The sequence below is a fragment of the Wyeomyia smithii genome, chromosome 2 (genome assembly GCF_029784165.1).
Source record: "Wyeomyia smithii strain HCP4-BCI-WySm-NY-G18 chromosome 2, ASM2978416v1, whole genome shotgun sequence".
NCBI lineage: Eukaryota > Metazoa > Arthropoda > Insecta > Diptera > Culicidae > Wyeomyia > Wyeomyia smithii.
The window spans coordinates 39,653,258-39,669,171 of NC_073695.1; the positions used below are offsets into that span (position 1 = coordinate 39,653,258).

At 47.0% G+C, this 15,914-nt stretch overlaps 1 protein-coding gene across 1 annotated transcript in view; it reads right to left on the minus strand.

The window, feature by feature from the left end:
- The window catches only part of LOC129721454 (titin), a 383,256-nt gene that overhangs the window by 16,239 nt on the left and 351,103 nt on the right, over positions 1 to 15,914 (minus strand). The window contains exons 20-24 of the mRNA XM_055674011.1: positions 10,710 to 12,393; positions 10,420 to 10,649; positions 8,986 to 10,356; positions 5,924 to 8,722; positions 22 to 5,865 (exon numbers count right to left, since the gene is read on the minus strand). Coding sequence (XP_055529986.1) covers positions 22 to 5,865; positions 5,924 to 8,722; positions 8,986 to 10,356; positions 10,420 to 10,649; positions 10,710 to 12,393 — 11,928 coding nt within the window. The remainder of the gene's footprint in view (positions 1 to 21; positions 5,866 to 5,923; positions 8,723 to 8,985; positions 10,357 to 10,419; positions 10,650 to 10,709; positions 12,394 to 15,914) is intronic.

Genomic DNA, 15,914 nt, shown 5'->3' on the forward strand with positions numbered 1-15,914 from the left:
CGAGAATTACCCTGAACTTACTATACGGCAATGGTTTGCCATTGTAGAACCACTCCACCTTCATGTTCGGATCTCCAACCGGAGCCAGCTGGCACTCGAACTTGGTGGCTTGCATTTCCGTCAAAGTGAGCTGATCCTTAATCTGAGTAACGAAGCGAGGAGGCTGTTTGCGATCCGGATCGAACAGATCATCTTCGGTGAGGAAGATCTCTTCCGTGTACTTCTTGATGGTGGCTTCCATCTGCATTAGAGTTTCCGACTTTTGCATTCCCTTCGGGATCTGGTTTTGCAGCACAATTGACGGCAGTTTCTTGCAGCTGACATGGGCTTTCGTGGAGTCTTCACCATGTTCATTGAAGGCACGGCATACATAATCGCCTCCATCCTCCACGTATACCGACAGAATGTCCAACGAAACGAAGCCCATGTCGTAGATGGTTCGGTATCTGTGACCACTTGGCAACGGCTTTCCATTGCGGAACCACTCAACGCGCAGCTTCGGATCCTCTTTCGGCTCAACGCGGCACTCAAAGCGTACAGTTTCACCCTCGTCGATAGTGGTGGACTGGATCTGTGTCACAAACTTCGGAGGTCCAAAGGTTCTCTCTTCCTGGGTAGCCAGAGTAACTTTTCCACGTTCTAGCTCCTTCAACTTTGAAGCGGTCATGCCCTCCGGAAGCTGGGAATCCAAGATGATACCACCGCGAGAAACCACAGTAACTTTAGCCGTGGTAGAGGCGGTACCCCATCTATTTGTAGCACGACACTCGTACACTCCAGAATCTCGCACGTACGCGTAATCCATGTCCAAGGCAATGAAACCAAAATCATTCAGCATATGCACTCGCGATCCAGTGGCGAACGGCTTTCCATTGTGGTACCAATCGATTCTCATCGACGAATCTCCAACCGGTTCGACGCGACAGTCGAAGTGGACCGGTCCACCTTCCGGAATATCTTCGTTATCCTTGATTTCTACAATGAACTTCGGTGGACGGCCCTCGTCTTCCTCGGCCATTAACTCTTCGCGTTTGTGCAACTGTTCTTCCAACTTTTGAATACTTTCCGTACCAGTTCGGAAGTTCGAAGGCAGTTGGGGTTCCATAATGATACCCTGCCGGCCGCGAACGGTTAGTTTGCATGATACAGTAGCCTCACCGTGACGGTTGGTAGCCTTACACGTGTACAATCCAGAGTCTCGTTGGTAGCATCCAGCAATTTCCAAAATGACGAAACCAAAATCGTTAATCGTCTTGATACGAGATCCGGCCCATAAAGCTTTACCATTGTGGTACCATTCAACACGCATACTCGGGTCATTGATAGGCGTCAAACGACACTCGAAGTGAGCCAACGAGTTCTCGGTAAGCGTTAGATCCGACGGCGTAGTGATGAACTCCGGTGGTTTACCGGAATCATCATCGGGACTGAGACCTCCGTGAGGAATTCCCAGACCCTCCAGCTCGGCGATTCGCTCGATGGTACCTTCCATGCCCTTCGGTAGTTGCGATTCCAGAATAATACTACGCTTGCCTTGTACCTTCATCGAAGCCGTCGTAACCGCTTCTCCGTATTCGTTGGTAGCACGGCACGAATACTCACCAGAGTCTTCCGGATATACTGGTGAAATTTCCAAAATGACAAAGCCAAAGTCGCAGAACGTTCGGAATCGTGAACCGGTTTTAAGTGGCTTTCCGTTCCAGAACCATTCAACCTTAAGTCTGGGATCATCGGTTGGCGTCAGTTTACCCTCGAAATGCGCACTCTCACCTTCACGAAGGCTATCGATGTTCGACAATGGAACAGTGAATACCGGTGCACGTCCACCTTCAACGCGTTCACGATCATCCCGCGTGCGGATCAGGGAATCCTCTAGCGTTTGAATCTTCTCCAGTCCACCCTCCATACCACGTGGCAACTGCGAGTCCAAGATCAGATTCGCCTTCGATACGCACCTCAACGTAGCCTTAGTACTGTCCGAGCCATACTTGTTAGTGGCGCGACATTCGAATTCACCGGAGTTCTCCTCGTAGCAGTAAAGAATATCCAGAATGACAATTCCAAAATCATGGAATGTGCGATACCGATGTCCATGTGGTAGCTTTTGTCCATTCCAATACCATTCAACAACCAGATCAGGATCAGTAACGGGAGTCAATCGAGCCTCGAAGTGAGCACTTTGTCCCTCAACCAGTTTGGTAACATCGGAGATCTTCGTGACGAAGCGTGGAGCCTCACCAACCGGAGATCCGGCCGCAGTTGGTTTCATACCAGCGTGACTCTCGAGCTCACGAATTCTAGCCAATGAGTCAGGCTGCAGTGATTCCAGATAAACTCCACCTTTACCGTAACATTTCAGTGTCGCACGAGTCGTGTCCTCACCGTATTTGTTAGAAGCACGACAGACGTACTCTCCAGAGTCGTGACTCTGAACGTAGGCAATATCCAGTAGAACGTAGCCAAAGTCGGAAACAGGCTTAATGCGATTCGAGTGGCGAAGTGGCTTACCATTGTGGAACCATTCGACTTTCAATTCCGGGTCGTTAACTGGAACCAGAGTACATTCGAAGTGAGCGGACTGTCCATCCTTCAGACCCTCCAGATTTTGGATCTGGGTAGTGAAGCGTGGTTTCTGTCCAGCTGACTTATCAACACATTCCAGGTCGACACTGATTTCAGCGCTTCCCCACTTATTGGTAGCCCTGCAGCTGTAGGTTCCAGAATCTTCAATCTTGGTGCCCAGAATCTCCAGCACAACCATTCCGAAGGCATAAACGGTACGAACCCTATGGCTAGCTTCCAGCTGTTTACCATTGTAGAACCATTCGATAACCATGCTCTGGTCGCCGGTTGGAATTAGAGTAGCATCGAAGTGAGCGATTTCACCTTCACCAATGTTAGTAACCGCAACGAACTCGGACGTGAACTTCGGAGCATGGCCAGCATCGGCTTCCGTTTCTCCAGCCGCCTGTCTGCGAAGCGATTCTTCCAAATCTTGAATCTTCTCCAAACCTTCCGTACCCTTCGGATGCTGGGTGCGTTCGATGAGACTTTCCTTCGTGACGCAGTAGATCGTAGACGATGTGAACGCTTCTCCCGATTGATTGAACGCTTTGCAGGTGTAAATGCCCTGATCACGTTCGTACACTTCGGATAGATCCAGTGTGACAAATCCAAAGTCGCTGGTCATCTTGAAGCGGGATCCATGCGCAAGAACCTTACCATTGAAGTACCATTCAATTTTAAGATTGGGATCATCCTTGGGTTCAACCTGTCCTTCCAGATGCAAAGATTCGGCTTCGTTGAGACGGAATTCGGATTGCAACTCAACGACCCATTTCGGTTTTGGATACGCTGCTTCCGGTTTCGAGTCTTGGCGTTTGTAGCGCTTGGCCAAGGAAGCTTCAGTGTCTTCGACTGCTTCCAATCCGGCTTTACCCTGAGGATGCTGGGTATCCAAGTACATCGTTTTCGTGCTGGTACATCTCAGTGATCCAGATGTCGATGCCGATCCCTTGTTGTTGGTGGCCTTGCACGTGTAGATACCGGAGTCTTCAGCATACGCTCCGGAAATGTCCAATGAAACATAACCGAAATCGTATGTAGTTTTGAAGCGAGCTCCGGTGGGCAGTGGCTTACCATTAACAAACCACTCGATCTGCATGGTTGGATCCTTGGAAGGTTCTACGTTGCATTCGAAGTGTACATTGTCACCTTCCTTGCATTCGACGTTGTTCAGATGAGTAACGTAAACTGGAGACTCGAATTGTGCTTCTGGTGTATCCTTATGGCCTACGCGAGGAGCTTCCAGATCGCTGATCTTCTGGATGGATGCTGGATGTAGCGTATCTCCCAACAGCCAGTGGCTGCCTTCAATCTTCAGCGTAGCAGTAGAAACTGCCTCACCATAATTATTGGTAGCCTTGCAAGTATAGATAGCCGAATCGTCAGCACGCAATCCGTTGATGGATAAAGTGACAAGTCCAAAGTCGAACGTGCTACGAATTCTAGCCCCGGTCGTGATGGCCATGCCGTTCTTGAACCATTCAATTCTAAGATTTGGATCAGCACGCGGTTCCACTTGAGCTTCCAGATAGACATGCTGTCCCTCCTGTAACTTCTCGTGGCTTTCCAGATGTGTGGTGAAGACTGGAGCCTGCTGTGGAGTGGTATCGACAAACATATCCGGCACTCTATTCATAGCAGCTTCCTTCAACTGAATCTTTTCCCATGCTTCTGGCAACAGTGGCTCACCAGCGATCGACGACTTAGATTTGACTTTCATCATAGTCGAAGAAACAGCCTCACCTGCTTTGTTGATAGCTTTGCACATGTAGACACCAGAGTCTTCCGCAACGGCAGAATTGATATCCAGCGTAACGAATCCAAAGTCGTGAGTTGTACGGAAACGTGATCCGAGCTTGAGTTCAACTCCATTCACGTACCATTCGTATTTCATGCTTGCATCACCAACCGGGACAACACGAGCTTCAAAGTGTGCGTGCTGGCCTTCCCACAATTCCGAAGGACCGGTCAACAGTTGAGTGAAGATCGGTTTCTCGAAACCTGGTTCCTGTTCCTCTGGCCGCGGAGCATGTGGCTGCTCGAGCTGAATAATCTTTCTCATTCCTTCTGGATGTTGAGTATCCATCTGGATGCTTGCCTTGGTGCGAACTCTCATCGAAGCTGTAGTCACGGCTTCGCCAAGCGGATTGATGGCGCGACACATGTAAACACCCTCGTCTTCTTCCCGAACGTGTGAGAGATCCATCGATACGAATCCGAAATCATGCTGCTTCGTGATACGCGAACTGTCTTCCAACGGTTTCTCATTGCGGTACCATTCGACCTTCAGGTTAGGATCTCCAACAGGGATCAGGCGGCACTCGAAGTGAGCGGTTTGGCCTTCGGCAACAAAGTCAATGTTCTGCAATGGCTGAGTAAACACAGGACGCTGCTTGGTGACGGCATCCTGGATCTCTGGTCGCCTGAAGGGAGCAGCACCTTCCAGTTGTTTGATTTTATCCAGACCCTCTGGATGCTGGGTGTCCGTAATGATTGCTCCCTTGGCAGTGACTTGCATTTTGATCGACGATTTGCACTGACCCTTGGCGTTGATTGCTTTGACGGTGTACTCTCCAGCATCTTCAGCGACGACGTGCTGAATATCGAGAGCGACATATCCGAAGTCGAAGGTGATGTGGAAACGAGCAGCAGACTGTAGTGGCTTGCCGTTGTGGTAGAACTCAATGCGAAGGTTCGGATCGTGAATCGGTTCCACTTGGGCTTCAAAGTGAGCTGTTTGTCCTTCATGAATTTCCGTAGTGCCCCGAAGTTCGGTAATGAAGCGTGGAGCAACGGTGTCCGGTTCTTCAAGATCCAAGCGAGATGGACGAACCTGGGCTTCCAGTTTCTGAATTTTCTCCAATCCGTCGGGATGCTGGGAGTCGAAGATGATGCTGCGCTTGTTAACAACACGAATGTTGCAAGTACTGACAGCTTCGCCAACCAGGTTGGTAGCTTTGCACATGTAAGTACCGCTGTCCTCTCCATAGACGTACAAAATATCCAGCGCAACGTAACCGAAGTCGTGTGTTGTGCGGAAGCGATGACCGGCACGGATCGATTTGCCATTGATGAACCATTCGATCTTCAGGTTCGGATCGTTGATGGGTTCAACGCGGCACTCCAAGTGCGCATAGTCACCTTCTTTCAAGTTTTCCAGACTGGTCAGCGGTGTCAGGAACACCGGCTTCTGCTTGGCCGGCTCAACCTCCGGAGTTTGTGGCTTCTGATAGCTCTCCAACTCTTTAATCTTCTGCAAACGCTGCTCATCCAAAGTCTCCAAATATAATCCAGCATTTGCTACGAAAAAGAATGTTTGGTGAGAAAAAATTCGGAATGAATAACCCAAGTAACTTACCTGTGACTTTAACAGCGCAAGTCGTGACAGCCTCCCCAACGGCGTTCTTTGCCTTACACATGTAGGTACCAGTGTCCTCAGCGTGGGCATACAGAATATCGAGAGCCACGAAACCAAAGTCGTAGGTCGTTTTGAAGCGGTGACCCTGTTGAATCGGACGGCCATTGCAGTACCATTCAACCTTCATCGTGGGATCGTTGACCGGAGTGAGCGTAGCCTCCAAATGTACCGGTAATCCTTCGGCGACGCTGGCGTTCTTCAGCGGACGACCAAACTGAGGCTTCTCGGCAACGAAATGTTCCTCGTCCGCTTTACGTCCGTAACGTGCATCGCATTCCAGATATTGAATCTTTTCAAGGGCACCTTCGTGTTGGGTATCGCGTACAATTCCAGATCGAGACTGAACGCTCAGCTTGATCGAGGAAGTGTCCGATCCAAGATGGTTTGTAGCACGGCACGTGTACTCGCCAGAATCCTCGGCGTAAACCGTCAACACATCTAAAGCGGCGAATCCAAAATCGTAGGTAGTTCGGAACCTGTGGCCAGTAGTCAGCGGTTGGCCATTGTGGAACCATTCAACCTTCAAGCTCGGATCTGGGTAGGGTTCAATACGACACTCGTAATGGGCACTTTGCTGCTCAACCAAGTTGGTCGGTCCATGAAGCTTCGTTGTGAACTTGGGCTTCTGTGTAACTACGAACTCTTCCTCTTCCTTTCGCGAATAACGTACCGCGTCTTCAAGCTGATGGATTTTCTCCAGGGCACTTTCATTCTGGGTTTCCAAATCGAGAGCCGCCTTAGATTGAACCATCAGTTTGGCAGAGGTGACCGCTTGTCCTAGATCGTTGGTAGCGCGACAAGTGTAGGTTCCTGAATCCTCGGGATTGACGTATTTCATGTTGAGAGCGACGTATCCAAAGTCGTGCATTGTGGTGATGCGGTTAGATGCTTCGATGGCAACACCATTTCTCAACCACTCAACACGCATCTTCGGATCACCGACTGGGACCAGGCGGGCTTCGAAGTGCACGGCCTGATTCTCGGCAACCTTGACATCTTTCACCGGCATAGTGAATACCGGAGCTTGGGTAATGATTTCATCAACCTCAGTCTCTCGCTGGTAGCGAGAGTTATCCTCCAAGTAACGCAAGCTGGAGAGTGCATGTTCATGCTGAGACTCGGAGTAGATGCTCTTACGAGTGTGTACCACGCAGGTAGCTGAAGTGACGGCTTCACCAAGAGCATTGACGGCGCGGCAAGTATACGTGCCAGAATCTTCAGCCAAACATCCCATAATATCCAAAGCCACGAAGCCGAAGTTATTTGTTTCGGTGAATCGTGAACCGGACTTAACGGGTGCATCATTATGGTACCATTCAACGCGAAGTGTCGAGTCCGATACCGGAATCAGACGGCATTCGAAGTGAGCTCGTTGTCCTTCCTTGATTTCAATATGCTTCAGCGAAGTCGTAAACGTCGGAGCCTGCGAGGGGAGTTCATCGCCGTAATCTGCACGGTGGTGTTTTGCCTTCTCTTCCAGGTACTGAATTTGCTCCAGACCTAACTCGTTTTGAGTGCAAGTCAAAATTTGCTGCGAACCACGACAGAGCAATTGAACTGCGACTTCATCCACTCCCACCAAGTTCACTGCCCGACACATGTACGTACCCGAATCCTCGGCGATCAGGTCAATGATATCCAATGCGACGTATCCAAAATCATGGATCGGACGGAAACGATGTCCAACGGTAATGGGATGACCATTTTTGTACCACTCGACCTTCAAATTAGAATCCGTTACCGGTTCTAATTTGCACTCAAAGTGAGCATGACCGCCCTCTTGAGCGCGATCAATGTTTTTCGGGCGAGTTACGAATCGTGGCTTTACATTGACGATTTCATCGACGAATTCAGACTTACGGTAGCGCGAAATGTCCTCCAAGTATTGCAGTTTTTCTAACCCTGCTGGGTACTGTGTTTCTAGAATCAGATCTTTCTTGGCTACAATTCTTACCGAACACGAGGTTACGGCTTCGCCGAGTGAATTACGAGCCTGGCAGGTGTAAACGCCTGAGTCGGCAGCGTAAACACCGAGTAAATCGAGTGCTACATAGTCGAACTCGTAAGCTGGACGGAAGCGATGACCAATTTTGACGGGATGACCGTTGACGAACCAATCGACACGCATGGATGGATCACCAACCGGTTGTAGACGACACTCCAGATGAATGTTGGTTCCCTCGTATGTTTCAATGTTGTGCAGAGGGCGCACAAACTGTGGTGGCGACATAACGGTGATATCTTCCATCACATCACGACGTATACGGGATGAATCATCTAGATATTGCAACTGCTCCGCAGTCATTTCGCTCTGGGACTCGGTAATGATGTCCGAACGGGTAATCACCCGAACACAAGCGGAAGTATGAGAGCTTCCCAACTGATTTGTGGCACGGACGGTGTATTCGCCAGAGTCCAGGGCGGTGCAATGCAGAATATCCAAGGCAACGAAACCGAAGTCGTAGTATGTTTTGAAGCGGGAACCAATGGTGATTGGACGCCCATTCTGGAACCATTCCACGCGCATCGTAGGATCGCCCAGTGGCTCCAGTTTGCACTCCAGATGAATGTTACGGCCTTCACCAATCGGTTGCGGGTCCGAAAGGGGTTGAATGAAAATGGGCTTCGATTTGCACAGTTCCTCGATGTGGTACTGTGGTTCGACAAACTGACTTTCCTGCTTCTGCTGGCTGCGTTCGACGACGTGATGCATGCTGGTAGTGTCGATGGCTGAGCGAGCTGTAAGAATATATATAGAGAAATACGTACAGAGTTTCTATGGTGTACCCTAGGGCTACATGTGTCTGTCTGTGCATGCCTGTTTCAAGGTCTTTTTATATGTAGTGTATAATATGAACTCTCAAAATTGTAACACACAAACTAGCTAATAGTGTCTACGAATTGTTGTTGCCGGATTTAGGCAACTGTACACAGAACATTGACACAAGAATAAAAGAAGCGTCAGTAGTTCGTTCGAACTTTAGCAAACAAAGCATACTCACTTTCAACGATCATTTGGGCGTCCAATTGGGCCTGTCCAGCGCTGTTGGTAGCCACCAGAGTGTAGGTTCCAGAATCTTCACCACGAACATCCAGAATATCCATAGCAACGTAACCGAAGTCATGGTAGGTCTGAATACGATTAGCAGTCATTACCGGGCGACCATTGTGATACCATTCGACGCGCATCGTTAAATCGGACTGCGGTTCGAGACGGGCCTCAAAGTGGGCGCGTTGACCTTCCACGATCTTATTCGTAGCCTTCAATGGTCCTAGAAAGCGTGGGGCAGTAGAAATCACCTGCTGTTCCTCTTGGGTAGAGCGAGTGTAACGTGATGAATCTTCCAGATATTGAATCTTTTCCATACCCATGTGACTGGTTTGTGAATCCACAATAATATCCTGGCGAGTTACGACGGTAAGTTTTCCACTGACATGAGCTTCACCCAAAGAGTTGTAAGCACGGCAAGTGTAGTAGCCAACATCATGGATCGTAACCTGCTTAATAGTCAATGCCACGTAACCGAAGTTACAGAAAGTTGTGATACGAGAACTAGCTTCAATTGGCTGACCATCCTTCAACCATTCAACACGAAGTGTTGGGTCACTAACCGGCTCTAAGCGGCCCTCGAAATGTGCGAAACCGCCTTCTCGGATGTTCAACTGATCGGTAATCGGAGCCTTGAACTCCGGACGCTGGGTACTCTCCGGTGTTTCCTCGTAGAATTTCATGTTCTGATATTTCTGGTACTGCTCCAACTGCTCAACCTTCTGGATGTAGTTCTGTTGCTCAGCGATGCCCAAATCTTCCGTAACGGCAGCCTTGCTGATAATCGAAATCTGAGATGTACTGATCGCTTCTCCGATATGGTTTACGGCTCTCACGGTGTACGTACCAGCATCTTCAGCTCGTAGGTGCATAATATTGAGGGAGACGTAGCCGAAGTTGAAGATGGCGGTAATTCTGGAGCTGGCCGTAATCGGGCGACCATCTTTGTACCATTCCACTCTCATTGTTGGATCGCTCACAGGGGTAATCTGAGCTTCAAAATGAGCATTTCTTCCTTCTTCAAGCTGGCCCAAGTCTTGCAGTGGGCGAGTGAAAGCTGGCTTCTGGTTGATAACTTCTTCGAGACTCTCAGTACGGACGTACTTGCTGTAGTCTTCGAGGTGCTGCATCTGCTCCAGGGCAGACGGGTGCTGAGACTGCTGCTCGATCGGTGGTTTGGGCTGTACGCTTAGCATAGCACGAGACTCGGCCACACCAGTCGAACTTGACACGCGACACGTGTACTCGCCGCTGTCCTCCAGGACGATGCTCAACAGATCCAGTGCAACGTAACCGAACTGGAACGTTGTATTGGCACGAGAACCTAGAAAGGAGAGAGCTCATAATTAAAACTTCAACTTGGATGAAAAGTTCAAAATATACTCACTTGCTTGAATCAAGTTTCCATTGATGAACCACTGGACGTGCATCGACGGATCGGACACAGGTTCGATACGTGCTTCGAAGTGAACCTTGCCACCTTCGACTTGAGCGACATCGTTCAATGGGATCGTAAATTTCGGCGGTGGATAAACGCGATCCTCCTCCTTTTGCGGCAAATGCGGAGCAGCACGTTCAACGTGACGCAAGAAAATGATCTCAGGTTCCGGAGCGGGTCTGAAATTGAAACCGATTACAACAATCTGATTTGATCACTTCAAGTAGAGTGCAACTTACTCCGGTTGAATGACTTTCGTTGGCCGTGGTAGATTGAGGCGACGCTGTTCCGGCGCTGGTCCCTTCGGAGTTTCGACGAAGAGACGAGCACGGGTAGCGGTTGTACCGGCAACGTTTTGCGCGGTACACTGATACCAGGCAGCATCCGACGTCTTTGCTCGTGGGATGTCAACGGTGGTCGAACCATTGTCGTCCCATAGGATCTGCACGTCCGGTCCCGGTAGCAGCGGTACGCCGTCCTTTTGCCATGTAATGCGCGGGATCGGAGTACCGATGGCACGTGCAAACAGACGAACTGGTTCGCCTTCCTTAACGTTGACAGTGGTAAAACGTTCGATGAACTTCGGTGCCACGATCTGTTCACGCTCGCAGACAACTAGCTTGGCTTGTGCAGCAATTTCTCCAGTTTTGTTGCGGGCAACACAGGTGACGATACCGTGGTCGTACCGGTTGGTGCTGGTGATCATCAGCGAATGATTGCCAGCCTCGTTCACCAGAATCTTGTGCGTAGCGTCATCGGTAACAAGTTTACCGTTGATATACCAGGCTACTTCCGGATACGGACGACCGGTGACACGACAGTCAAAACGAGCCATTTTTCCTTCGGTTGTTTCTTGATCCTGAATTAAGGTGACAAACGCCGGCACTAGTGCTTTGGCCGTCTCGGTAGTTTCGATGATTTCATGGCTGTTTCTATCTACGGTTACTTGCTCGTGGGCAGGTTCGATGGCTAGAATAGCTGACGATACTTGGCAGCCTTGTGGATTCTCCGCCAGCAGCGTGTAGTGACCAGAATCTTTCGAGTTAGCTTGCTTGACGCGCAGTGTGGCCTGTTGGTTCGAGTAGCTGATGTCATACTTCTCAGCGGACGGGATAATGCGTTGACCGTCTTTGAACCAGCTCAGTCTTGGTTTCGGATTCGCGCTAACTCTGGTACTGAACACTGCATCGGATCCTTCGACTAGTTTGGAGTTTCTTGGTTTTTGACTGATCTGTGGCGGAGCAGGCGGACCAAGAGCACGATCGACGATAGTGATTAATTGAGCGTCTGTTTCGCCAGCGTAACGACGAGTAATAGATTCACGGAAGGAAACCTCCCGCAGCAACCGATACTCGAATGTGTCGACTTTGAATTCTTCTTCGACATGCGAGTAACCATTGGTGTACTGCTGCTGTGTGGTAACTTGTTTTTGTTGAATGATCTGCTGTTGTTGTTCTCGTTTGACCTGTTGGAACTGTGGAGCAGGCATGCCTTCTGGTTGTATGAATACGGAGCAGATCGCTTCGCCGACGGCATTCCGAGCCTTGCAGGTGTATTCTCCCTCGTCGCCAGGGCCGATCTGGTTGATCAGCAGTGAGACTGCGCCGGTGGCTGGGTTGTAGCTGAGCCTGTGCTTCGTGGAATCGAGAAGTGGTGCGCCTTTTCGAGTCCAGGAAACCTCGGGCCTAGGGTTACCCTTGAGTTTACCCTCAAACAGTGCATTGCCACCTTGGGCGAAGCGGGAGTTTTTGAAGATTTGCTCGAACACCGGTGGTGAAGCGTCAGCCGGAATACCCGGCGACTGCACCACGTAGCTAGGCTGCTGGTACAGCTGGCCGGACGGCGTCTGCGGTGCCGATGTGATAGCCGCCGGTGTCGACGTTTGCTGAATATAACCGCCAACCTGCTGATGCTGTTGTTGCACTGTGAACGAGGAAAAGACAAAGAGAGAAAGCACCGATTAGTCGAGGATGCTATATTTAGGTACTTCAGCAGAGAGAATATTTTGTAAGCTATTTCCGTAGCCCGGTTAGACGTGCGTGCGATTTCTGCTCTAGACCAATTGACCAACCGGTGACCCGATGGTGGTCTGTCTGAACAGGTAGTTTCCTCCGATTGAATTAACTTTCCTGAAGGTATGTTTTCAAGGATGATAAACAAACATTTTATTTTTAAATGTTTATAGTCATATAATTAAAATTGAGTACGTCGTGGTAGGAAACGATTCTCAGGTTCAAGTGCACCTGCTTTGCTGTAGCTTCACTTTGTATACCTGATTTTGACAACCGAATTTTACCGTAAGTCTGTGACTGCTTGTTTTTTTTTTGTGGAGGTTCTATTTTCGAAATAGTAGGTCAAGGTCACGCGATGCAACCACTAAAGAGGGTATTGCACTGAAAGGCTTCGATTTAATCTGGAAGGAAAATATCCATTCTTCGTCCCCAATTGACCCGGGGGTTGGAGCTCTCAAAATAACAGCTTCTGTATTTTTGAACGCTACATTTGTTCAGCGTAGAAGTCTTGTTAATGGGTTTTCCCATCATTTAAGCAGCTATTTAGATGGGCGTGTGTTTCAAGAAGTGGAAGGAATTTCGTTCGATTGAGAAATCCCTGAAAGTGTTCATGTTGTGTGCTCTGTACAAAATTAGAAACGGAACATAACTCGCGTTGTGTAACATACGATAAGCGGTACTTTCGAATGAGGAAAATTTTTGGCCTCTTCGCTGGGGCTATTTTTGGTCTAGATTGCGAAGTATTACAACATTTTCTGTGTGTGATATTGATGCCGGAAATAGATAATTAATATTACGTTTAGAGCAATTCTGGGGTATACGATTTCAGTAACTTTTAACGGCCCTTTTTACCCTGTTTCGCTAAGCAAAATCATGGTATTTCTCTTACTTCATCAGCTCATGTGATCCTATTATATAATTTTCTCATAATTTTACGAGAAAGGCTGATTCAGCTGAAATAATTACTGCAAGGGACTGGTGGATATTTTACTTTTGCGTCACGAAACAAGGACAAATGTTAAACTTTGATTCCTCACTCTACTTCGAAATGGTTAAAAAAATGTTTATTTTCGTTGTACCCTACATTATTTAAGGCTATCAGTTATGTTTTGTTAATATAATAATAACAGAGAATCAACAATGGGAATAATTCTCTTTCACATTCGAGACTCTCTTGTACATTGTAAGTTGGCACTAAAAGTTTAAATTTGCTCAAAACCCACATCGATACTGTAAGAAATTTCATTCATTTCATTTCAGGTTATTCGAATAATTAACAAGAGATTCCTTCTAGAATGCGTTTAAAAATGATTTGAGTCTTACTGGATAATTTTTGTTTTGCATGGAAATATAAGGGTTCACGAGTGCAACAGAGTTTTAAACTGAAAGTCATTTGTAAGGGTTAATGTTTTCTGTAGGTACTTTAATAAATTGTACTAGAAAAAATCATTTGTTAATTTTTTGTAATTTTATCATAATCACACTCACTAGAAACACACTAAAATCTTTTTTGATAACCTAATTTCAATAGTCTTAGTAATTTTCATTTATGGAAGACTGAAATAAAGAGTTTTACTTGTAGATAAAGAAATCAGTTTGTATTGAAAAAAGGGACTTGGATGGATGTTTTCTACAGTTTAATACTACTTCCCAGAAGCCGGAAGTCGCCATCTGGATCTAAAAATGGCGTCGAACATTACGTTCCGGTCTCTGGAAAAAAATTATGGCCTTTAGAGATGACCGCCCAGAAGTTATCGTACTCATTCAAAAAGTTCCCCTAATGCCAAAAAAATCTTCATTTTTGCTCCCCTTTTTCTTCGTTGGATGTCCCTCCCTCTTTCCAATACATCTGTGCCAACTTCCTTCTAAAAGGAGTTCGTATGCTTAGTTTGGTAAAAATCAGCTCTGGCATTCCCAAGTTATGCGGGAACATACATACAAAACTTTTCTTTTATATAAATAGATTGCTGCTAGAACGAAGGGAATCCGGTGAAAACTAACCGAGTGATTCGCTTTTAAAGTTGGACATCTCTATAGATCACACTTAAAGACGTAGTCCTACGTCAAAAATGTCTATTTCTACGGAACAAGCAGACCAAGTTTTTCTTTCGATCTTTTTGGATTAAACCACTGGAATAACCTCCACGCAATCAGGCCTTCAATTTAATCAAAAATGAGTGAACGATTCTCGATGCGAAGATTGACAAAATGATGTTACCAACCAATAATAATAAATATTTTGAAGCTCTGGAGCATTGAAGGTGGAGAGCATTCCAAATCGCTTGCAGAAGGTAGTATGCTCTCTTGCATTTGCCCTCGTTATTGAGATCAACATTTATGAATATTTATTTTATCAAAAATGTCATGGCATGGCAATCAAGTGATAAATTATGGATTCAATTGGAACACAGATTAGTCGTCAGTAACTTCTGAGCCACCATAACAACAAGACCTTATATTGAATCCCGAACAAGATCGGGTACTCAGCTAGTCGACTATAAAACAAGCTACACATCCACCCAAATGCGGAAAATTGTAATTTGATAATGTGTACTATTGTACTATTGAAAATTTCCATCCTTTGTTGAAACATAGATCTCGACTAATCGAAACTGAGCTGCATGCATGCATATGCGATTCTCACGGTCTACAGCATACCTAATAAACCAGGAATGCAATCTTTGAGCTATATTAGAGTCTGCTTTTGGCTCACATAAATATTATATCAAATATCGAAATTTCAACACGCAACAGTGTAACAGAAAGTTTGGCACTTTCTGCCATCTGCTACCATTTGACAGGAACCGAATTTGGTCCTCCAGTCGCACAGGTGCAATATGCAACACGCAATAGCGCAATAAACTCGAGAGTGCCGCACTCTTGCTATCTACTCTCATCCGGTCCAAAAAGAATTTGGTTATCTTCTTTCCGAGTCACAAGGCATCGTATCAAATTAGGTAACGCTAAAAATTTAGATTTCTGACCCCCATCCCTCTATGTAACGGTAAGAAACATTCGGTATGACCCTCATCCTAAAATTACGTAACACTGAATAACCTTCCCTCTTCTCAAAATTGTCTATTTTGAGCAAACACCACTGTTATATAACTATCTCAACTACACCCATGAAACTACACCTATGAAACAATAAGTAACGCAAACTCAATCCCCATCCCTTCCTTCATGCGTTAGCCAATTTGTGTGCGACGCCCAACACGAAAGGAAATTCATGTTTTGTATATTCGTATTTCATTCGGAATAAAATATCTGCGTCTTGCGAAACTGGCAAAATGACAAAACTTGAAAAAAGGCAGAGCCACTTTTAATATAGGTTCGAAATAAACAACGCGAAGCGAGGTGATATTATGGGTAAAATTCTCCTGAAACAAAAATCAGACAGGACAAAAGAAGATATTATGTCAGTGCGGATAT